The following is a 24,194-nucleotide window of genomic DNA, read 5'->3' as shown; positions in this document are numbered from 1 at the left end:
AACGTCTACCTGTATGAACTCTGCGAAAGAAACGGTTCTGGGGAGCTGGGTTTTTTTTCACCGCGCCAGTGGCTGCTCATGCGCGACACATGCAGACTTCTGCGGCCATTTGAGGAGATCACCAAACTGGTCAGTCGCAGCCATGGCGCCATCAGTGACATGGTACCTTATGCCTTCTTTCTGGAGCGTGCATTGCGTCGTGTCATTGATCAGGCTGTGGAGGAGCAGGAGCGGGAAGATGAGGAAGTCGCAATGCTGGATGAATTCCCAGGGGGGGCTACTCTATCTGAGACAAGTCAACAACAGGAGTCTGATGAGGAGTCAGAGGAGGATGGTGCCGGGGCGGATGAGCAGGAGCAAGAAGAGCATGCTTTAAACCTTTCTGGGATCCCTGTTGTGCGAGGATGGGGAGAGGAGAATGAAGAGGACGACATTATCCTGGATGATGAGCAGGAGCCAGGCCACCACACCGCTTCCACTTTAGTGCAAATGGGGGCCTTCATGCTCCAGTGTTTTAATAGGGACCCCCGTATAAAAAGCATGAGGGTCAAGGACCAGTACTGGGTGGCAACGTACTTAGACCCCCGGTACAAACACAAAATGGCGGAAATGTTACCGCCGTCGCAGAGGGCTGTCAGAATGCAGCACTTCCAGGCCTTGCTTCGAGAAATGCTGCATTCTGCTTTTGCGTGCGCTGGCAGAGGAGCAATTCCCACTCCCAGAGAAGGATTTGCGGGTACCAATCCAACAGCGCCTGCAAGAAGAGGCCGGTTTGAAGATGTGTTGGTGACTTCGGATATGAGGTCATTCTTTCAGCCGACCCATCGACAGGTGTCATCCGGATCCAGCATCAGGGAACGCCTAGACCGTCAGGTGTCCGACTACATTGGGTTAACGGCCGATGTGGACGCTCTGAGGAGTGATGAACCCCTAGACTACTGGGTGGGCAGGCTTGACCTCTGGCCAGAGCTTGCCCAATTTGCAATCGAACTGTTGGCTTGCCCCTCATCCAGTGTCCTGTCCGAAAGGACGTTCAGCGCAGCAGGGGGGATTGTGACCGATAAGCGTACTCGCCTAGCTCACCACAGTGTTAACTACCTCACATTTCTAAAAATGAATGAGGCATGGATCTCGGAGGAATTCAACACATGTGATCAGTAGACCATGTATATGTCTATAAACAATTTTTGGAATCAAGCACACAGACCTTCTTAATTCATTTGGCTCACTTCCCTGACCCAAAAAAGCACACCGTACTATATGCCCCTACCCTCCTCTTTGAAGAGGTTGAGCGGTGTCATATTTCTACTGGGGCTGCTTATTATGAGGGGTTCCCACCATCCCTGTGCTGTGCTGACTTCCTCCTGGGTGTTCTTATTATGAGGGGCTCCCACCATCCCTGTGCTGTGCTGACTTCCTCCTGGGGGTTCTTATTATGAGGGGATCACACCATCCCTGTGCTGTGCTGACTTCCTCCTGGGGCTGCTTACGGTGCTGCTGTCAGCGCTGTATGTCACGGAGCTGCTGTCAGCGCTGTATGTCACGGAGCTGCTGTCAGCGCTGTATGTCACGGAGCTGCTGTCAGCGCTGTATGTCACGGAGCTGCTGTCAGCGCTGTATGTCACGGAGCTGCTGTCAGCGCTGTATGTCACGGAGCTGCTGTCAGCGCTGTATGTCACGGAGCTGCTGTCAGCGCTGTATGTCACGGAGCTGCTGTCAGCGCTGTATGTCACGGAGCTGCTGTCAGCGCTGTATGTCACGGAGCTGCTGTCAGCGCTGTATGTCACGGAGCTGCTGTCAGCGCTGTATGTCACGGAGCTGCTGTCAGCGCTGTATGTCACGGAGCTGCTGTCAGCGCTGTATGTCACGGTGCTGCTGTCAGCGCTGTATGTCACGGAGCTGCTGTCAGCGCTGTATGTCACGGAGCTGCTGTCAGCGCTGTATGTCACGGTGCTGCTGTCAGCGCTGTATGTCACGGAGCTGCTGTCAGCGCTGTATGTCACGGAGCTGCTGTCAGCGCTGTATGTCACGGAGCTGCTGTCAGCGCTGTATGTCACGGAGCTGCTGTCAGCGCTGTATGTCACGGAGCTGCTGTCAGCGCTGTATGTCACGGAGCTGCTGTCAGCGCTGTATGTCACGGAGCTGCTGTCAGCGCTGTATGTCACGGTGCTGCTGTCAGCGCTGTATGTCACGGAGCTGCTGTCAGCGCTGTATGTCACGGAGCTGCTGTCAGTGCTGTATGTCACGGAGCTGCTGTCAGCGCTGTATGTCACGGAGCTGCTGTCAGCGCTGTATGTCACGGAGCTGCTGTCAGCGCTGTATGTCACGGTGCTGCTGTCAGCGCTGTATGTCACGGAGCTGCTGTCAGCGCTGTATGTCACGGAGCTGCTGTCAGCGCTGTATGTCACGGAGCTGCTGTCAGCGCTGTATGTCACGGAGCTGCTGTCAGCGCTGTATGTCACGGAGCTGCTGTCAGCGCTGTATGTCACGGTGCTGCTGTCAGCGCTGTATGTCACGGAGCTGCTGTCAGCGCTGTATGTCACGGAGCTGCTGTCAGTGCTGTATGTCACGGAGCTGCTGTCAGCGCTGTATGTCACGGAGCTGCTGTCAGCGCTGTATGTCACGGAGCTGCTGTCAGCGCTGTATGTCACGGTGCTGCTGTCAGCGCTGTATGTCACGGAGCTGCTGTCAGCGCTGTATGTCACGGAGCTGCTGTCAGCGCTGTATGTCACGGAGCTGCTGTCAGCGCTGTATGTCACGGAGCTGCTGTCAGCGCTGTATGTCACGGAGCTGCTGTCAGCGCTGTATGTCACGGTGCTGATGTCAGTGCTCTGTATTACGGTGCTGCTGTCAGTGCTCTGTATCTCCTGCACCCTCTTGTTTGCCTACCCTGGTCCCTGACCTTCCCTCTCCTCCATTGCCTTCATTAGCTCCATAGTCCTGAATTGTCAGAACAATTTCCCAAATAAAAAAAAAATGCTTGTAGTTATCGATCCCAAATTCACCTCATACATGTATTATGCTATTGTCCAGGTGGTGGGACTACGTGCTACCCCCTAATAATTACCCCGTGGCCGCAAATTCGACCTAAAGGTTTGCGAAATTCGCCTCCCATTGAAGTCAATGGAGCCCGCGGCGAACGGTCGTTTTCGCGAACGTTTGTGTCCGTTCGCGTTTCGCGTTCGCGAAACGTCCCGTCGGAAGTTCGTCCATCACTACTGGTGGACAGCAGTACGCCAAATGTCTGACAGTGCTACCAGCAGGTGGAACCATTCCTGACAAAACTCCCCCTTAAAGGAGCTGCCTCTGGACACTCCAACTAGCTGCTGCTGGGAAAAATCCAAGGCATCAAGCCAGGCAGGGGGCAGAGGCATATTACACTGGGCAAGAAGAAAGTCCAAGGCATCAAGCCAGGCGGGCAGAGTCAAACTAAGCTGAGCATGAAGAAAGTTCAAAGCATCAAGCCTGGCAGTGGGCTGAGCCACACCAAGCTTGGCATATGGAAGGTCCATGGCTTTAACCCGGGCAAAGGGCAGAGGCACACCAAGCTGGGCATGAAGAGAGCAAAGTATCAAGCTGGGCAGTGGGCACATCAAATTGGGCAGCAGACACAGGCACATCAAGCTGGGCAGCAGGCACGGGCACATCAATCTGGGCAGCAGGCACATCAAGCTGGGCAGCAGGTACGGGCACATCAATCTGGGCAGCAGGCACATTAAGCTGGGCAGCAGGTATGGGCACATCAAGCTGGGCAGCAGGCATGGGCACATCAAGCTGGGCAGCAGACACAGGGACATCAGGCTGGGCAGCAGGCACATGCACATCAGGCTGGGAAGCAGACATGGGCACATCAGGCTGGGCAGCAGGAGGTGGGACATCAGTCTGGGCAGCAGACAGGGGCACATCAGGCTAGGCAGTGACAGGGGCACAGCAGGCTGGGCAGCAGACAGAGACACATCAGGCTGGGCAGCAGACAGAGGCACATCAGGCTGGGCAGAAGACAGAGGCACATCAGGCTGGGTAGCAGGCTCTGGGTCATCTAGCAGGGCAGCAGGCTCTGGGTCATCTGGCAGGGCAGCAGGCTCCGGGTCATCTAGCAGGGCAGCAGGCTCCGGGTCACCTGGCAGGGCAGCAGGCTCCGGGTAATCTGGCAGGGCAGCAGGCTCCAGGTCGTTTGGCAGGGTAGCAGGCTCCAGGTCATCTGGTATGGCAGCATGCTCCAGGTCATCTGGCAGGGTAGCAAGCACCGTATCAGCAGGCTGGGTAACGGGCACCGGCCCTACAAGCTGGGTAGCGGGCATCGGCCCTACAAGCTGGGTAGCAGGTACTGGCCCAGTTGGCTGGGTAACGAGCACTGGCTCAGCAAGCTGGGTGACGGACACCAGCTGTGCAAGTCGGATGACGGGTACTGGCTTAACAAGCCGGGTGACGGGCACTGGTTCAGCAGACTGGGTAGTGGGCACCGGCTCCACAGGCTGATCAATGGGCACTGGCTCCACAGGCTGGGTAATGGGCACCGGCTCCACAGGCCAGGTAATGGACACTGGCCCAGCAGACTTGGTAATGGCCACCACAACTTCAGATCGGGAAATTGGCACTGGAACTTCAAGCCGGGAAAAGGGCAACAGAACTTCAGGGCGGGAAACGGATACCGGAACTTCCGGCTGGGACATGGGCACTGGGACTTCAGGCTGGGACACTGGCACCGGAACTTCAGGCTTGGACACAGGCACCAGAACTTCAGGCTGGGACACAGACAGCAGAACTTCAGGCTGGAACACAGGCACCGGAACTCCAGGCTGGACAGCAGGCAGTAAGTTGTCAGGGTTAGGTTCAATATCATCAGGCCAACTTGGCTCCATTGGTAGTCATGGAGGTAGATTGGAGCGGGTCGGTCAGTGCGGAAGCAGGCTGGAGCAAGTTGGCTGGTATGGAGGCAGGTTGGGTTACTGGCAGGATCAAATGAGTTAGAAAGAACTTCTGATTTCTTTTTGGCTTAGCTACTAAAGTCCTGCAGGTAACTGCAGGACTGTAGGTAAGGGGTGAAGAAGACTGGAGAGAAGGGCTGGAATATGGCAGGGAAAAGGAAACAGTAGCTAGGGGAAGTTTTTGTGGGGTTGTAGGCAGCAGAGAAGAGGCAGGTGGATTAAAGGCAGGATAGATTCAGGAAGTAGAAACTGGGTATTGGTATTTGGTAGGAAGCAGAGTATACTGGGCTGCGACTGAGGTTGCCATGGGTGATGGAAAAAGACATTTGGGCAGGCAGGTGTCTGATGGCAGAGGTGGTTTGTTGTGGGTTGGCTGGGGCAGATTGCAATATGTCAGACCATGCTAAGAGTAGTTCTTCATGTAAAATAGGTGTGGAACAATAATGTCTGCACTTGCTTTTTTTTTCTTCGTAGCAGTGCCTTAGTCACAGTGCACGTATACAAGTGCCAAACCCTTTTCGCTGGAGTGACACTTTGTGCAAGGAGTGGCCAGTCCAAACCCTTCGCCAGCCATCCCACTAAATTAACTACATTTATACAGTGATGTGGGGGAGAAGATTCACAATTATTCAATTAGGAGCTGATAAAACCAGGCTTGTGGGTGGGTGCAGTTTACAACTGGCCTGGATAGAGTGCAATGCAAGAGGGGGCAACAGGATAAGGTTAAATGATTGAATGAATAATGAAGGTTTGATCTTGTCCAGGGCAGCGCAATACAAAATAAGTGACACTTTAAAAAATAAAAAAATAAGCAGATTCAAATTCTTTGTAAGGCAGAATTAGAGTTCAGTTAGGCAATGCAGTCCAGTGTTTAATCACTTCAGCCCCTGGAAGATTTGGCTGATGAATGACCGGGCCATTTTTTGCGATTCGGTACTTTGTCGCTTTAAATGACAATTGCGCGGTTGTGCGGCACTGCACCCAAACAAAATTGACATCCTTTTTTTCCCACAAATAGAGCTTTCTTTTGGTGGTATTTGATTGCCTCTGTGGTTTTTTATTTTTTGCGCTATAATCAAAAAATGAGCAACAATTTAGAAAAAAACACAGTATTTTGTACTTTTTGCTATAATAAATATCCTGATTTTTTTTAAAAAATCTAATTTTTTCTCAGTTTAGGCTGATATGTATTCTTCTACATATTTTTGGTAAAAAAAAATTGCAATAAGTGTATATTGATTGGTTTGCACAAAAGTTACAAAATAGGGGATTTTTTTTTACTAGTAATGGTGGCAATCTGCGATTTTAATTGGGACAGCGACATTATGGCGGACACATCAGACACTTTTGACACATTTTTGGGACCATTGGCATTTATACAGCGTTCAGTGCTATAAAAATGCCCTGATTACTGTGTAAATGTCACTGGCAGGGAAGGGGTTAACACCAGGGGGCGATCGAGGGGTTAACTGTGTTCCCTGTGTGTGTTTCTAACTGTAGGGGGATGGGACTGATCTAGAGGAAGTGAGGGATCATGGTTCCTAGCTATTAGGAACTCATGATCTGTCTCTCCTCACAGAACAGAACAGGGATTTGTGTGTTTACAAACACGTCCCTGTTCTGCCTCTCATGCCCACGATTGGTGGTGGTCGGTGGTCATCGGGACTGTTGGCCATGAGCATCGCCACCCCGCAGTGCAGCAGGCACATGCGTGCCCCTCCAGTGGCATGTGCATGTGCCTGCTATCCCGACGTATAGCTACGATGACTCACGGGGATCGTGCCGACCTGCCGTAGTATAATAACAGTGGCTGGTTGGCAAGCGGTTAAGAGAAGAGTGGAGTCTGTGCAGTTACCAGAGGTTATGAAGAGTCAGGTGGGAAATTGCAAACAGGTAGAGCGACTTTGTGTTGCAGGGAATATCTATGCAGGTACCAGAAGGTATGAAGAGTCAGGTGGAAAATCGCAGACATTTATAGTGACTTTGTGTTGCAGGGAAGATCTATGCAGTTACCAGAAGGTAGGAAGAGTCAGGTGGGAAATTGCAGAGAGGTAGAGCGACTTTGTGTTGTAGGGAAGATCTATGCAGTTCCTAGAAGGTTTGAAGAGTCAGGTGGGAAATTGGATCCCAAAATGCACAAAATTTCGACCAGTAAGTAATTAAGTCACGTTATAAAAGTGAGAAGGATAACTCAATTCTGGTAAAATCAACAGGTATTTGTATTACTTGCTGAAAATATTCTTAGTCTAAATAATAAAAGCAATGCAGTAATAACATCTAAGAACTGATAATCTGCCATATATTAAATTTTTATTTTTGGGTTTAGAGATCGTTTAGCAGAACCCCATTTAAAAATAACATGAAAAAATAGTACAGTGGAACCTTGGATTACGAGCATAAGCCGTTCCAGGAGTATGCTCGTAATCCAATGTACTCGCATATCAAAGTGACTTTTACCATTGAAATCAATGGAAACGAAAATAATTTGTTCCGCATTGACTTCAATGGGATGCAATACCGCATGCGACCAGAGGCGAGGGGCACCGGAGAGCCTCAGAAACGGCCGAGAAGACCTAAGCACACTTCGGCTGACCTCAGCAAACTTCGGAAAGACTCCGTTCATGAGCCTTTCCGAGGTTTGCTGAGGTCAGCCGAACTGTCCTCGGGTCTTTCCGTGCATTTCCAAACACCGTCGATCGGCGCTGTTCGGCTCCGGTGCCCCGCACCTCAGGCCAAAAGTGGTGCTGCACACCACTTTTGGCCTGAATACTACTCATTTTGCGAGATAAGGCTCGCAAACCGAGTTAGGATTTTTAGAAATACATTGTTCGCTTTGCGAAACGCTCGTTAACCGTGTTACTCGCAAACCGAGGTTGCACTATAGTTCTTTAAAAGATACAATAACAAAACCATATTTTGCTGCAATATTCACCTTCGATCCAGAAATTTCCAATGCAGTACTTATATTTTGCCACTGAATGTCCTAAGTCTGATTGTGGACATCCTCCATCCTACTTCTGAGGTACCTCTGGACCCACCCCAGCATTTGACTGAACAGTGAAAGGAGAAGCAGCACAATGATGAGCTCAACTTTTCATCCCTCCTTGTCTTTCTTCCTATCCGCATTTCAGCACACACACTGATTGGCTACTTGTGCTGCTTCTTCTCACAATCCAGTCAAGCAACAGGCTGATTCTGGGTCAAATCTATAACTACTTGCATTAAAAAGAAAAAAAACATTTAAAGCGGAGTTCCACCCAAAAGTGGAACTTCCGCTCATTTGTCTTCCCTCCCCCACTGGTGCCACAATTGGCCCTTCCGGGGGGGGGGGGGGGGACAAGATACCCGTCTTTCATGTTGTAAATAAGCCGTTTTACAAGCTCCATCGTGGCACTGTATGACTATTCATAAAATGGTGCAATGATTATTCAAAATTACCTGAAGGCAATTTGTTGTCAATAATAAATTATGAGTGACAGATTTTCTTTCAGTCTTTTAGAAATAAAATGCTGTAATGGTAATTTTACACTTAACATGAAATAATAATAAAAATAATAATAATGATAACAATAATAATTCTGTTCATATTTGTTCCTTTTGTCTTGATATTTCAATGAAAGATTTCATGAGATCAGTGTTTCTCTGCTGATTGCACTCTAGTGCAGCAATAAATGGATTAAAGAGGATTTTATTTTAGTATTCAGTGTCTCATGAGTGCGTGTTGCTTAGTTCCCCAAAGTCCTTTGTGTCCTTTGCGGATATTTGTTTCAAATTAGAGAACTGATTAACACTTGCTATAAAGTGTAGAAACCTTTTTCTAAAGTTTATCATTGGCTTTAGAGAAAAACAATATTTTTTTGGGGGGGGGGGGGGGGGGGAGTATATAAACCACTTCAGCCCTGGAAGAATTTACCCCCTTTCTGACCGGGCCATTTTTTGCGATATGGAACTTTGTCACGTTAACTGACAATTGCGCATGTCATGCGACGTTGTACCCAAACACAATTTATGTCCTTTTTTTCCCCACAAATAGAGTTTTTTTTGGCAGTATTTGTTCACCTCTGCGGGTTTTTATTTTTTGTGCTTTAAACAAATATACCAAATCTAAAAAAATTAAAATAAATTCTTCATCAGTTTAGGCCGATATATATTCTTCTACATATTTTTGGTAAAAAGCGTATATTGATTGGTTTGCGAAAGAAGTTATTGCATCTACAAAATAGAGGATAGATTCATGGCATTTTTATTATTGTTTTGGCGATCTGCAATTTTTATCGGAACTGTGACATTGCGGCAGACAGAACGGACACTTTTGACACATTTTTGGGACCATTGACATTTATACAGCAGTCAGTGCTATAAAAATGCACTGATTACTGTATAAATGTCACTGGCTGGGAGGGGGTTAACACTAGGGGGCGGTCAAGGGGTTAAATGTGTTCCCTAGTGTGTGTTCTAACTGTGGTGGGATGGGACTGACTTGAGGAGGAGACCAATTGTTCCTATATATACTAGGAACACATGGTCAGTCTCCTCTCCCCTGACAGGATGAGGATTTGTGTGTTTGCACACACAAATCCCCATTCTCGCTCTGTCAAGAGCAATCACAGGAGCCAGATGGACATTGCGGCCACTGGGCACGCGCATAGGCTCCTTAGGGACGCAGTGCGTGCGTGCCCCCTATACTCCCTAAAGTGCCCGTCGTATAGCTACAGCGATTTGTGCAGGAGTGCCATTCTGCTGCCACCAATCGACGGCAGGCAGGCGGCAAGTGGTTAAAAAGTGTGACATAAAATTACATCTGAAGCCAATTTTTTTGTGAGTGGGGAAGTGTTAAACCACTTTCAGTTTTTTTTTTTCATTGATGTTTCTTTGTTTCTTTCACTAGATGTTCCCTCTCTTCCTGTCCTGTTAGTCACTTTTCATGGGACATAAGTGTCCCCTTTGGAAGATTTCCTCTCTGATCCTGTTCTGATGGCAACTAAAATTTAGCATTTATCCTTAATTTCATTCCCATGACACTGGCAATCATGACAGTTAGAAAGACTAAATCTCCTTAAATGGGACACAGACAGTAATAAACACCTGATAGGAGTTCAAACCTCTCCCACTTTATCCAAATCTAAAAAAAGTTTTGCATTTAGTTATACTTTAGGTTCTAAGAGGACAAGTCTTTCTTAGCACCAAACTAGTACTACCTAACTCTTAGCATCCACTTTTCAGAGACACTTTCTATACAAAAGTTAAAAAGATATAAATAATAAGAAAAGAGCTTTTAAAAAATATAAAAATAAAGGGTCACAATCACCATTTAGACTTTACAAAGACTATAACAGAATATGTAAAAAGGAAATCAAGGCCGCAAAAATCAAAATTAATGACAGATTTAAAATGAGAGTAGGATAAACCCCAAAAAATTCTCCAAATGTATTAATAGTAAAAAGGTCAGGTCTGAGCATGTTGGCCCTTTACAAAATAATCTGGAGTGGGTGACTGGGGACAAAGAGAAGTCAAATGTACTGAATAACGTCTTCAGCTCCATGTATAAAAATGTACATGAATGAGCTCCATAATGTGGATGATATTGACAAATGAACAACTATGGCTCAAAATGCATGTGGTCTAGAAATATTTAGACAGAATAAAATTGAATAAAGCACTTGGACCAGATGGCATCCACCAATGGGTCCTAAAAAGGATTGAGCTCTGTCATTTCAAAGCCATTGTTTCTAATTTTTAGGGACTCTTTAATAACTGGCATAGTACCACTGGATTGGCGTAAGGCCAATGTACTGTATTGTCTATATTTACAAAGGGGTCAAAGTCCTTACCAAGGAAATATAGTAGTAGTAACGTGTTGGTTTAACTTCTATAGTTGTGAAGATCCTGGAGAGTTTAATAAAAGGCCATATATTACGTGTTTTTGCTAGAAAAAATATTTTCAGCAACAGACAGCATGGCTTCATGAAAGACAGAAATTGTCAAACAAATCTGATCTCTTTTTACGAGGACAAACAGAACTTTAGACAAAGAAGTGGCTGTGGACGTGGTATACTTGGTTTTTGCAAAAGTGTTTGACACAGTTCCCCACACATGACTACTGTGTAAGGTAAAGTCTACAGGCTTGGAAAGAAAGAAAAAAGGGAAAACCCAGAAGCAGGCAGCGATGTACCTGTATGCCGCTTTGCCTGCATGGGCCTCCTGTCTGCAGTATATTGAGGGCGGGCGGGCGGGCGGGCAGGCGGTCCTTAAGTTGTTAATATTTAAATAATGTTGCTTTGTTAGATATTTTCTAGATTTACCCTTTATTTATTTTTTTACTATGCGGTGCTTACTCCAGAAGGACCTGCTTGATGTATTAAGTACTCTGTTCTTGTGCCACAATTTTGCGAACAGCTCAGTACTCTCTGACACTCTGGTTGGGCAAGAGACAGCTGTTGACACTTGTGCATGCACAAGATAAATAACCTGCAAACAACTAGGGAAAAACACCAGGAATTTGTGTAAGCGGGTGTAAACGGACACAAATGGACATGTGTCCGTTTACACCCGCTTGCATCCGATCCAGTCCAGTCTGCTAAAAACAGATGGATGGGGATTCTATTCCCCATCCATCTAGCATATCGGACCGGATGGTATCGAAAGGAAATGGACAGGTGGTCCATTTCTATCCGACCTCACCATAGAGAATAGCGGCTGTGTCCGTGTACTCTCTGCATCAGCAGAGTGGACACAGACCTGTCATCTGCCTGCTCAGCGGGGATCAGCAGACAGATCCCCCGCTGAGCAGGCAGATATACTTCACAGTGCGAAAGGGGTCATACCAGGAGAAGCCAGTCCATTAGGGGAGCAGGGGCGTTTGCATGATTTTTTTTTTCAAGCCGCATGATTAGAGCCTAAGGCTCTAATTGTCTTGAAAAGGGATGGGCTCAGGGCACAGAGCCTTGCGCCCTGAACCCACCCAATTGTGACAACTACCGGTTTCTCCACCTGGCCAATCAAGACAGATCAGGTTGGCCAGGAGGAGTAGCTGAGGAAGTCATGGAGGGGTGTGGTGTGGGTGGGACCATCAACGTGCATCGGGGAACTGTCACCATGGAGGAGTGAGTGCGGGGGGGGGGGCTGTCACTGTGGAGGAGTGAGTGCGGGCGTACCTGGGGGGCTTACTATGTTTGTGTATTTTTTATTATTTTTTTACTTTTTACAGCTTTTTTTTTGGTGGGGTTTCTTTGGTGAGATATCAGAGGTCCAAACAGACCCCCATATCTCTTTTTTTTGAGACAGAGAAAGGGACTGAAGATAGTCCCTTTCTCTGTAGCACTTTACATGAATGAATGGAATAGAGATTCCATTCATTCATGAAATGACAGTCTGATACATTGTAACACACGCTGTTACAATGATCTGCTGTCAGTGAATATAGCAGCGATCGCTGCCTATATCCATCGTACGGGGGGGGGGGGGTTTGGTATACACATGTATATTAAGTCTCCCCAAGGGACAACTTTACCCCACCAGCACAGCTCCCCCCCCAAGCGGACAGATCACAGAGATCTGTGCAGGGAGAAGCTGCAGGCGGATGGAGGCCATGAATCGGGATTGTGGGGGCATTTGGGGGGTGATCAGATATATTGGGGGAACACCCAAGTTCCATGTAGCACCAGTCTTTAAATCCCTTAATGGATTCTGCATGGTGTAGTGTTCCTAAGTGAAATAAGGTGTCAGAGAAATAGTGTCAGGGAATAGGCCGTGGAAGTACTGGCAATCTTGCGAGTAGAAGAAATTCGTGCCATAGGTGCATCATGTGACACTTGGCTCCCCCTTCTGGCCTATATAAGGCTGCCTCTGTCTGACCCAAGTTGCTGGATTGCCTTCAGCTCTTCCCTGTTCCTGAACCTGTGTTATACTTCCAAGTAATTCCTGTTGTGACCTCGGCTTGCCTCCTGACCTGCTCTGATTGCTGCTCCAGTGTTTGACCTCCGGCTTGGCTCATGGACTTTGCTATACTTGCACCTGCCTGATTACCAGTGTTTGACCTCCAGCTTGGCTCATGGACTTTGCTATACTTGCACCTGCCTGATTAGCAGTGTTTGACGCTTGGCTTGGCTCATGGACTTTGCTATACTAGCACCTGCCTGATTACCAGTGTTTGATCCTTGGACTTTCCTTATCATTTACCTGTGATTGACCCTCAGCTGGTCTCATCACAGCCTTCAATCTACTCGCCTATGTTCTACCCTCAGCCAGGCTTTTACTAAGTGTCTGCAATACTCCTTGTTGTCTTCTCAAGAAAAGTCTACAAGTGATCATCAGCTCAAGCCCTCTCAACCTGCTGGCAACCTGTGCTTCTTTAAGCCTTATACCTCCTATACTATCTTCAGGGGTATACTGCGCTTAGCCACAAGGGGAGCCTCTCCCAGCATTTTGGCCTCAGAAAAGGTACCTGACAGTAAGACCCCCTCTGCTAGCAGCAGTCGTGTAAATCCAACAAGTGACTGCTCACTAGTCCTGTGCACATGGCAAACTCCAGTCCAGATGCTCAGCAGCCAGGGAACAATATCGTCAGTGTGGGTCTTCTCCCTATAGAACTGGTCTCCAACTGTCAAGGCTACAATCTCATGCTCAAGGATGATGCCCTTCTGCTGACTGCACACAGATAAGTGAAAATGTGCACAGTCCTGGTCCCCTAACAGAAAAGGAATTTCTTCTTTTTACAGCCAGGAAAGACTGCTTTCTATACCTCCCTTTATATGTCTCTGCACTGCGACTTGCAGTCTTTCAGCCCACCTACATCCGTAGATGAGTCTTTTTACCAAATTACATCTCCCATGATCCATCATAGCTTTGCATTACAGTCTTTTTGATACTTCATGTCCCACTGGCTTCTTCTAGTGGATGGAAGGGGAATGGCACTGGCTAGATCAATATAGAAGCATAAATGTGTGTATGAACACATTGAGCAGATGCAGCACAGTGTCTCTGTAGTTGCTTCTTCTCTGCCAACTAAGAAGTGGGTGATTGTCTTAATAAATTAAATACTTATAAAAATCTGATAACTTTTTTTGGTTTATTATTTATACATTAATATTTACCCATGTGCTCCTCCCAGTGGCGGGACAAGGTCATCCAGCGCCCAGGGCAAAGATGCCAAACTGCGCCCCTCTTTCCCTTAGGGTTAGGGTCAGGGTGCCCCCTACCCCTGCAATAAGCCATTGCACCAGGGGCAGCCGTCCCTCCTGCCCACCCCTTGTCCCGTCCCTGGCTCCTCCTCCATTACGCCACAGCTTCATTATACTTAATATCCATATTTTTAATTATTATCCAAGTTTTAATCCACATTATATTTACCCTGCTTCACATTTAATGACAATAGTTTTCTCTTGCTTTTATTTACATATGTCTCATTTAAGCTGTTGTTTTTGTCTTTTTTCTATAGACTACCTATCACAGATACTGTTCTTACTGTATGTTCTCATGGAAAGCATTTTATTTTGGTAAAATGTGTTAGTTGCACTTCTCAGCATTACATTTTATGCCAATAAGTATTTTACATTTTTACTTAAGTGTTTTTCTTTGGGCGACAGTTGCCTTAGCATTCAGCTCTGGTCTGATCAGAATGATGTAACATTTGGGAATGAAGATACAAGCCAAGACCCCAGCACTGGAGGACAAGATGGCAAAGACCTCCACAGCCACCATGTATTTCCCTTTGCTGCTGAGATAAGCTGGGATGAAGGAAATCCACACAGTGCAGAAGACCAGCATGCTGAATGTGATGTACCGAGCTTCATTGAATGTGTCTGGAAGTCTCCTGGCTAAAAATGCTACAATAAAGCTGAACATAGCCAGACCACCCATGTATCCAACCACAATGTAGAAAGCAGTGACAGACCCCTCATTACACTGTAAGATTATCTTTCCAAGCTCCACATGGGTGTTATATTCTGGGAATGGTGGGGAAAAGACCAACCAGAAGACACAGATTGCAAGCTGCCCAGAAGAGCAGATAATCAGGAGGAGAACAGAGAATTGTTTCCTCAGCCTTTGGTTTACTTTGCTGATAGGTCTGGTAACATCAAAAGCTAAAACGACGGTAACCGTTTTAGCCAGAACTGAGGAAACTGCAACAGAAAAAGTCATCCCAAAAATAGCTTGTCGAAGAAGACAGGACATCTTTGTGGGACATCCGATGAACAGCAAAGGAGAAAGAAAAGACACAATGAGTGACAGGAGAAGTATGAAGCTGAAGGTCCGGTTATTGGCTTTTACTATTGGAGTGTCTTTGTGCTTAACAAATATCCCCAAAATAATAATGGTTCCAAAACACAACAACAAAGCCATAAACACAAGAGCAATTCCCAATGTATCACCATAGGACAGGAAACCAGTTGTTCTTTGTATACAAGCGTCTCTTCTCTCATTGGGCCATTGATCCTCTGGACAATTATAACATCTTGCCATGTCTGAAAAAAAAAAAAAAAGATTCTTATGTTTAAGCACAGCTTCATATTTGATTGATTTTGCTAATTTTTAGTGACAGACTTCAGGGGCTTAAAATTGGGCCTACTCACTGTGTACATGGTAACATATGCCACAGTCCCCGTACCCACAAAATATGCTTTAAGTACTGTGCCACAAGTGACATTCTCATAGGCACGTACACACACCAGCACAATCATTTGAAAAAAAAAAAATGAAAAAATTTTATCATTACATATAATTTTCTGTACCCAAACTATCTTGAAGAAGAACCTCATTGACATAGTCAATGACGACTTAACAATCAGCAACTTTTGCACCAAAAATCAGTTAGAATGCAGGGGTTAGGAGTATATAATATACTTAGAGTGCAGTGGTCAGGTCTATGCGAAATACCACCCAGAATACAGGGTGCAGTTTCCAGGATTATGGCATAAAGAGCACACAGAGTACCAAGTCTAGTGGTCAGGAGTATACCATATACAGCCCAACATACAGAATGCAGTGGCCAGGGGTTAAGTCATATACAGCCCAGCATACTAAACACAGTGGTCAGAATTATGTCATATACAGGTCAATGTAGAGTGCAAAGTAGAGTGCCCAAGAGAGTGCAATGGTCAGGAATATTGTTCATAATGAACAGCTAAGCCTTGAACAGAGACTCGATTGAGGTGGTCTACTTCAGTTCATTGTTAAAAATCTAAAGTGGGGAGAGGAAACCCTGGAAAAGAGAAAATCTGTATGGTAAATAACAAGGATCACCAGGGTACATTGTGCTATTCTAAGAATATAACCTAACAAGGCCATGTTAAATTGTGAGAAAGGATAGACTTCATGTGCTAGTAGTAACTCACAGTGCAGAGATCAGTAGTATATAACACAGAATTAAGAGGTCAGAGGTAACTAATGCAGAGTGCAAGGGTCAGGAGTAATACATATAGAGGTCTGTATTATATAATGCGCACTGCAGAATTCAGCAGCAACACAGAGTGTAGGGGTCAGTAGTAAGAAATGCAGAATTAAGAGGTCAGTAGTTTGAAACACAGAATGCAGGGGTCATGAGTAACACAATGCAGTAGCATGTAAGGTAAGTCAGAACAATGTAACACTGGGTACAGAGGTCAGAAGTATGCAACGCAGAGCTTACAGGTCAGGAATATTTAATGCAGAGTGCACAACCACTGCAAAGTGGCTTATTGGCCCCTGTCAGGAACTGGAGGCACAGCTGATGTGCCTGCACCACTTAACAGACACCCTGGGAGGGTTGAACCCACCTATCCCGTTTTTTTTTTTCAATAGTATTTATTGGTATTTAACAAATACGACAAACATTCAATTCTTTTTTGCAGAAGTAAATGCATCAACAGTGTTACAGCATCCAAAGTTGGCAGAAATGGATAAAAGTAATATGAAAGAGTATACTAGAGGAGCAAAGGCTGGGTACATCTTGTAAAAAGAATATGAGCAAAGAAGAAATCAACAATAATGAGAATGGCTATACATTAAGGGTGACATCCCAAGGGGGTACTGGTGGGGTTGTGGTGCTACCATTACAGATTAGCAGTACATGATGAGTGGCAGAGCCAGGCTGACCACTGTGCACAGAATGATTGGCCGTCTTTAACAGAGAACATGAGCAGTGCACTCATTTTAAGTGAGCTTCCCGATGTGAGGTACAGTGGGAGACTTTTAGCAGATTATTTGTTGGGTTAGACCATTGAGCAAGGCTGAGGGTGCCAGAGACGCCTGATTCCCAGGTTTTCATAGATTGAGATCCTCCTGGGAAGAGGGGGGTGGGAGCAGGTGGTAGAGGTATATGATGCCTTTTATGTTTAATGCAGGAGAAGCATAAAAGGAGAGGACTTCTTGTGGTACTAAAATGTCTGGTTTGATGATGGGTGCCAAGATCCACGTGGCATATATGTAGATATTTATAAAAGTCTCTATGAGGGCTGATGTAGCGCTTTTGTAGATGTTCATAGGAGAGGTTTTTAGAGTTGTCTAGGAAGTGACCAATCAAGTGGATACCCGCTTTGTGCCACTCATTGAAAGATAGCGCTTCATTGAGGAACTCCAAAACATTTAGAGGAAGAGTCAGTAAGTAAACAGGAGCTTTTTTTAAGGAGGGCAGATCGGGAGTGAAGCCAGAAAGACACAGTTGCTTTGATCATGTAGAAAGGTGAAGGCAGTGGTGCAAGTCCAAGGAGAAGCACACTCAAGAGTCCATTGAGTCGTTGCCCCATAATGGCTTGTTCTATATTGGCCCATTGTTTAACTGCCGGAGGTGACCACCAGGTGGAGGCTTGATCCAGGATTACAGCATGGTAGTAGCCCCTTAGATTGGGGACACCAAGACCTGTGGACGATTTGGACCTGTATAGGATGTTGTTACAGAAACAAGCTCTTTTTTCCCCATATATAATTGTTGAGTGGCTTGTAGTTTCTGTAGATAGTAGATAGATATAGGTATAGGCAGTATATACGAAAATAGTATAGGATAGTTGGTAATATGCACATTTTGGCAACAGCTGCTCTTTCTGCCCAGGAGATTTTTACTTTAGAAAAGTCTCACGTTTGTTGATGTATAGTCTGTAGTAGTGCTTCATAGTGCTAAATATAGAGGAGCTAGGTGAAGCCAACTGACTCCTGTCTTGGGGGCCCAGGAGAAGCCTGAGGATGCAGAGAAGTGAGACTGAGCCTTTTTAGATAGAGTGATAGGGAGTATCTGGGATTTTGAGATATTAAACTTTTAAAGTGACATGAGACTGAATTTTTGCAGACGCTCAGACACCAGAGGGAGGAATGAGTCAGGATTTGAAAGGGAAATAATGACATCATCGGCATACATTCCTATTCTGTGGTCAGCATGGCCGATTTTATCCCTGAGATTTTAGGGTGAATCCTACTTACCTAAGCAAGGGGTTCCATAACTAGAGCTAAGATGATAAGGGACAATGGGCACCCCTGCCTAGTGCTATCAGTAATATTGAAGAGTAGTGAGAGGGTGCTGGAAGAGTAAACTTTGGCACAGGGTTTGGAATAAAGCCACCTATTCTGGTTTTACCTATGCCTCAGATAACATGAAATCTTTAGTAGATTTGTGATCAATACCTGTCATAGTATGGAAAATTAGGTGATAGCCTGTACCTTACTATTAGTTGTGCCTAAAAAGGAATTCATTTTCACTTTCCATCTTATTTGCTTATTTTAATCTTACATTTTATTAGGATTAATACTACTAGGAACAGTCCAAGCTGTTTTTTTATAGGAGTGCAGCATGTTCTGGCATTTCAGTTAATGGCAGAGAGGAGTCTGCTAGCAATGTGCATACAATCAAAATTGTACAAATTTAACCTGGTTCCTGATAAACCAGCCAAAATTTGCTACACAGGTGGCTGTGGGACTCCTCTTGCCCAACATCATTCAATTGAAAAATCACAGGGGCTGGATCAAATATTTTTGGCAAAACAGCAGCTGCATCGTACAGGTCCTTACGTTTCGGTCCTGGACAAATGCTATATTTTAACCATATTTGGCTTGTGGAACCTTTAAGGGGGATCATTTGTGTGTAGTTGGTGTACTGAAGGATTCTCAACCATGCAGGGTAAAGGGTTCTGAGGTAACGTGATCAGAGAGGAGAAGACTGACTCTGAATTGATAATGTCTCATCTGGGACCCGGAATGAGACGGTTCAGAGATACAGTATATTTGGGTGGTAAAGAACCTCCAACCTTATTTTTACAGGAACTCTGGTCTTGAAAGAGTTATGCCGCGTACACACGATCAAACAAGCGGGTGGAAAAGTCCGGCAAACTCAAGTCCGCCGGACAATCCCCCCGTGTGTAGCCTCCGGCATACTTTTTTGACCCGAAAGTACGGCGGACTTAGAATGTAGTTTTACACTCCAATCTTCCCGCCGGACTCGCATTTCGGCGGACAATCCGGCCGTGTGTGTGCCAGTCCGCCGTACTTTTGAAATTAACTGACTTTTCCCGCCCGGAGAAAAGTCCGCTCATTTCGAGCGGGTCTCCAGGTAGGCGGGGCTCGCGAAGGAGACACCGCTGGCCCCGCCACCTGGTATGGACTTAAAGGGGAACCCCAACGCCGAAAAAAATTGGCGTGAGGGTCCCCCCCAAGTCCACAACAGACCCTTGTCCGAGCACGCTACCCGGCCGGCCAGGAAAGGAGGGGCGAGCGAGCCCCCCCCCTCCTGAGCCGTACCAGGCCTCGTGCCCTCAACATGGGGGGTGCCTTAGGGAAGGGGGGGCCGCGCAGCCCCCCACCCCAAAGCACCTTGTCCCCATGTTGATGAGGACAAGGGCCTCTCCCCGACAACCCTGGCCATTGGTTGTCGGGGTCTGCGGGCGGGGGGCTTATCGGAATCCGGGAGCCCCCTTTAATAAGGGGGCCCCCGGATACCCGCCCCCACCCTATGTGAATGAGTATGGGGTACAATGTACCCCTACCCATTCACTTGTAAAATAAAGTACAAAAAAAAACACAACACACAAGATAAAATAATTTATTGCACAGCTCCGGGGGTCTTCCGGGGTCTTCTCGCCGGACTCCTCCGCTATATTCTTGTAGCTCTTTTACTAGCGGAGGAGCCCGGCATTCTTCTTCGTCGCCGCGGTCTCTTCTTCCAACTTCGGGGGTCTTGTCCCCCTCTTCGATTCTTCTGCCGGGCCACCGCGCCTTCTTATAGCTCTTTTACAGGCGGTTGCCCGGTCTTCTGTCACCGCCGCCGACGCCGCCGCCTTCCATTCTTCTTCTTCTTCTTCTTCTTCTCCTTCTTCTCCTGGAGATGTTGACTCGACGTTCTCTCCGGCCGCAATGCCAGGGACGCGCTGCGCTGCGACTTATATAGGGACAAGGGGCGGTGTCACATGGGTTGATGTCACATGGGTTGGTGTCACATGGGTTGATGTCACATGGCGACAGTCCCAGAATCCTCTGGGACTGTGACATCGCAAGGGGGCGGGGTCACCATGTGACACCAACCCATGTGACATCAACCCATGTGACACCGCCCCTTGTCCCTATATAAGTCGCAGCGCAGCGCGTCTCTGGCATTGCGGCCGGAGAGAACGTCGAGTCAACATCTCCAGGAGAAGAAGAAGAAGAAGAAGAAGAAGAAGAAGAAGAAGAAGAACGGAAGGCGGCGGCGGCGACAGAAGACCGGGCAACCGCCTGTAAAAGAGCTATAAGAAGGCGCGGTGGCCCGGCAGAAGAATCGAAGAGGGGGACAAGACCCCGAAGTCGGAAGAAGAGGCCGCGGCGACGAAGAAGAATGCCGGGCTCCTCCGCTAGTAAAAGAGCTACAAGAAGATAGTGGAGGAGTCCGGCGAGAAGACCCCGGAAGACCCCCGGAGCTGTGCAATAAATTATTTTATCTTGTGTGTTGTGTTCTTTTTTGTACTTTATTTTACAGGTGAATGGGTAGGGGTACATTGTACCCCATACTCATTCACATAGGGTGGGGGGCCGGTATCCGATATTAAAGGGGGCTCCCGGATTCCGATAAGCCCCCCGCCCACAGACCCCTCCTTTCCTGGCCGGCCGGGTAGCGTGCTCGGACAAGGGTCTGTTGTGGACTTGGGGGGACCCCATGCCAATTTTTTTCGGAATTGGGGTTCCCCTTTAAGTCCATACCAGGCGGTGGGGCCAGCGACGTATCCTTCGCGGGCCCCGCCTACCTGGAGACGCGCTCGAAATGAGCGGACTTTCCTCCGCGTGTGTGGGCGAGTCCGTTCATTTCAAAAGTACGGCGGATAGTACGGCGGACTTAGTACACCGTATTAGTCCGCTGAAAAAGTGCCGTGTGGGGGCAAGTAGCCCGTTCGGAAAGTTCGACGGACAGTCTGGCGGGAAGTCCGCCAGACTAAGTATGTCGGACAGACGGCTACGTGTGTACGCGGCTTTAAACCTACCTCCAGGAATAAGCCCTTAAAGGCAGGAAGCTCCTTGAGTATGTACAGTGTAGTAGGGAGTGGACAGTAGGCAAGTGTCTGGAGTGCTACATGTCTGCTGGAAGCTGCCTAAAAGTGCTTGTACTGGACTTTACGTCCTGCGGGTAAAAACCTTGGGTGTAGAGTTAAGCCATTTTTGTTTGCTACCAAACGTATTGTTTGTTTGCCTTGAGAAAAATAACGACTATTTATTTAAAAATGGCTTTGCATGTAGTCTTGGAACACTGCAACAGTTGATAATACCCCCAAACTTTACAATAGGTATTCTGATAACTGGCTGCAACAGTTGTCACAATAGGAGCAGTGGGATATTTATCCATCCTGCTCTGTATAGCGTGAAGGCTTTTGACAGTTTATAACTAGCCTTAGGAGATTCAGAATAGTAAACCAGCATTCAAAAACTTAAAAAAAATGTCTAGCTCTGATGCTTTTTTATTATCTTAATATTGCAACAAGTGATTTTTTTTTATGATTGCCCACCCTTGTTCATCATTTAAGCCCCTGTACACATGGTCGGACATTCTGCCAACCAAATCCATCAGATTTTGCCTGTCGGATCTTGTCCGAAACTGTTGCATACACACGGTCGGACTAAGTTGTCGAAAAATTAGATCATTCAGAACGTGATGACGTTATTTCGTTACGATGGGACTAGTAGCCAATAGATTTGATGTAGGAATTTGATCTGAGCATGCGTGGCACTTGGTCCGATCAAAATTCTCTACACATGATCGGAGTATGTCCGATCGAACCAGTTGGTCGGAAAATATTTCCAATATGTTGGAAAATTGGGTCCGACGGATATTCCGACGGAATCAGTCCGATGCATACCACACACAGTCGGATTATCCGACAACACGGTCCGATAGGACACATCCCGACGGATTCTCCGACCGTGTGTACAAGGGCTAAGTCATGTAGGCAATGGGGATTATTTACGAAAGGCAAATTCACTTTGCACTGCAAGTGCACTTGAAAGTGCAGTCACTCTAAATCTGAGGGGTAGATCTGAAATGAGTGGAGTGCTGATTTTATCATCCAATCATGTGCAAGCTAAAATACTGTTTTTTATCTTCCTTGCATGTCCCCCTCGGATCCACAGTGACTTATACTTTCAAGTGCACTTGCACTGCAAAGTGGAGTTGCCTTTAGTAAATAACCCCCAATGAGTACACTTTCACATCTACACATTCGTTTTTTCTATTACTATGTACCTCTTAGCCCTTGTACACACTGTCAGAGATTCCGACGGAATGTGTCCTATAGGACCGTTTTGTCGGATAATCCGACTGTGTGTGGTCTCCATTGGACTGTTTCCATCGGAGTATCCGACGGACCAAGTTTTCCAACTTGTCCGTAAAATTTTCTGTCAAAATGCTCAGATCGGACATACTCCGATGGACAAAGTGCCATGCATGCTCAGATCAAATTCTTAGACCAAAGCTATTGGCTACTAGCCTGAACGTAGCCCCGTCGTAACGAAATAACGTCATCACATTACGTACAATCGGATTTTCCGACAACTTTGTCCGACCGTGTGTATGCAACAGTTTCGGACAAAATCCGTCTGACAAAATCCAACGGATTTGGTTGTCAGAATGTCCGACCGTGTGTACAAGGGCTTACATATTTATGTAAGGGGCTGTATATCTGGGGTCCCCTTATTTTAACCACTTCAATATCAGAGGCTTTCACCCCCTTCCTGCCCAGGCTAATTTTCAGATTTCAGCACTGCCACACTTTGAATGATAATTACTCAGTCATGCAACATTGTACGCAAATACAATTTTTATCACTGAGTTTGAGTCAGATAGAGATTTCTTTTGGGGGTTGTTTAATCACCACTAGTTTTATTTTTATTTTTTTGCTTACATTTAAAAAAAAATGTTTTATTAGTTTATGTTTATATAGAATTTTGCAAACAAATAATTTTTGTTCATAAATTTAGTCAAAAATGTATTCAGCTAAATTTCTTTTTGTAAAAATAACCCTAGTCACTGTATAATATTTAGTGTGATAGTTATAGAGTCTACAAACATGGTGAGTTTTTTGAAGTTGTCTTTTTTTGTCACAACTTTTTGCAGCGTAAAAAAATGTAATAAATTGTGTTTTTTTCCCCACAAAGTTGCCATTTTAATGAGTTATTTCTCACACATATCATAGGCATACATAGAATTACACCCCAAAACACATTCTGCTATGCCTTCCGAGTATAGTGACCTTTTTCACAGCCTAGATGCATAGAGGGGCTCAGAACCCAAGGAGCACAGAACCCAAGGAGCACAAAACCCAAGGAGCACCTTTGGGCTTTCAAGGAGCATAAATTACACATCTAATTTCCTGACGACCTATCACATTTTTGGAGGCCCTGAAGCACCAACATAGACACTCGGCAGGTGGGAACAGAAGATGGCAGCTGACTGTATCCACCCCCTGAGGGTCCACTGAGAACATGCTTTCTGAGCTTGTGGTTGTGAAGGAGGCAAATTTAAATTTTCAGCCTGCAGCTGTGTTCAGTGCTGGCTGCCTGTGCATTGCCACTGTGCCTGTGGACTTTGGAAGGCACTACATGGCCCCAGTAGCACATTTAAAAATACAGCCTGCAGCTGAGTCAGCTTACATGCTGGCTTGTTTCTTTCTGTGAGAGGAGAGGATAATGCACAGAATGCAGGAGATATGAGTTTGTAACACACAACCTGCGTACGGGGTCAGGCAGTGCACAGAAGCTGCAATAAAGACTAAAACACCTTGTGCATTCTAGGTCAGGTATTTCTCTTGGGAAATACACATCATTGTGCCCGAGATTGGATCACCCTGG

General features: G+C 46.4%; 1 protein-coding gene across 1 annotated transcript in view; it reads right to left on the bottom strand.

The window, feature by feature from the left end:
• Nucleotides 1-14,483: 14,483 nt before the first annotated feature.
• The window catches only part of LOC143986790 (vomeronasal type-2 receptor 26-like), a 37,009-nt gene continuing 27,298 nt past the window's right edge, over nt 14,484-24,194 (bottom strand). The window contains exon 5 of the mRNA XM_077485197.1: nt 14,484-15,391. Within this exon, the coding sequence (XP_077341323.1) occupies nt 14,484-15,391 (908 nt within the window). The remainder of the gene's footprint in view (nt 15,392-24,194) is intronic.

Source organism: Lithobates pipiens, unplaced genomic scaffold, assembly GCF_037356315.1.
Source record: "Lithobates pipiens isolate NorthernLeopardFrog02 unplaced genomic scaffold, aLitPip1_a1.2 Scaffold_18, whole genome shotgun sequence".
In the NCBI taxonomy this organism is placed as follows: Eukaryota; Metazoa; Chordata; class Amphibia; order Anura; family Ranidae; genus Lithobates; species Lithobates pipiens.
Note: the sequence above shows the minus strand (reverse complement) of the source record. Positions and strands in the feature narration are given on the sequence as shown.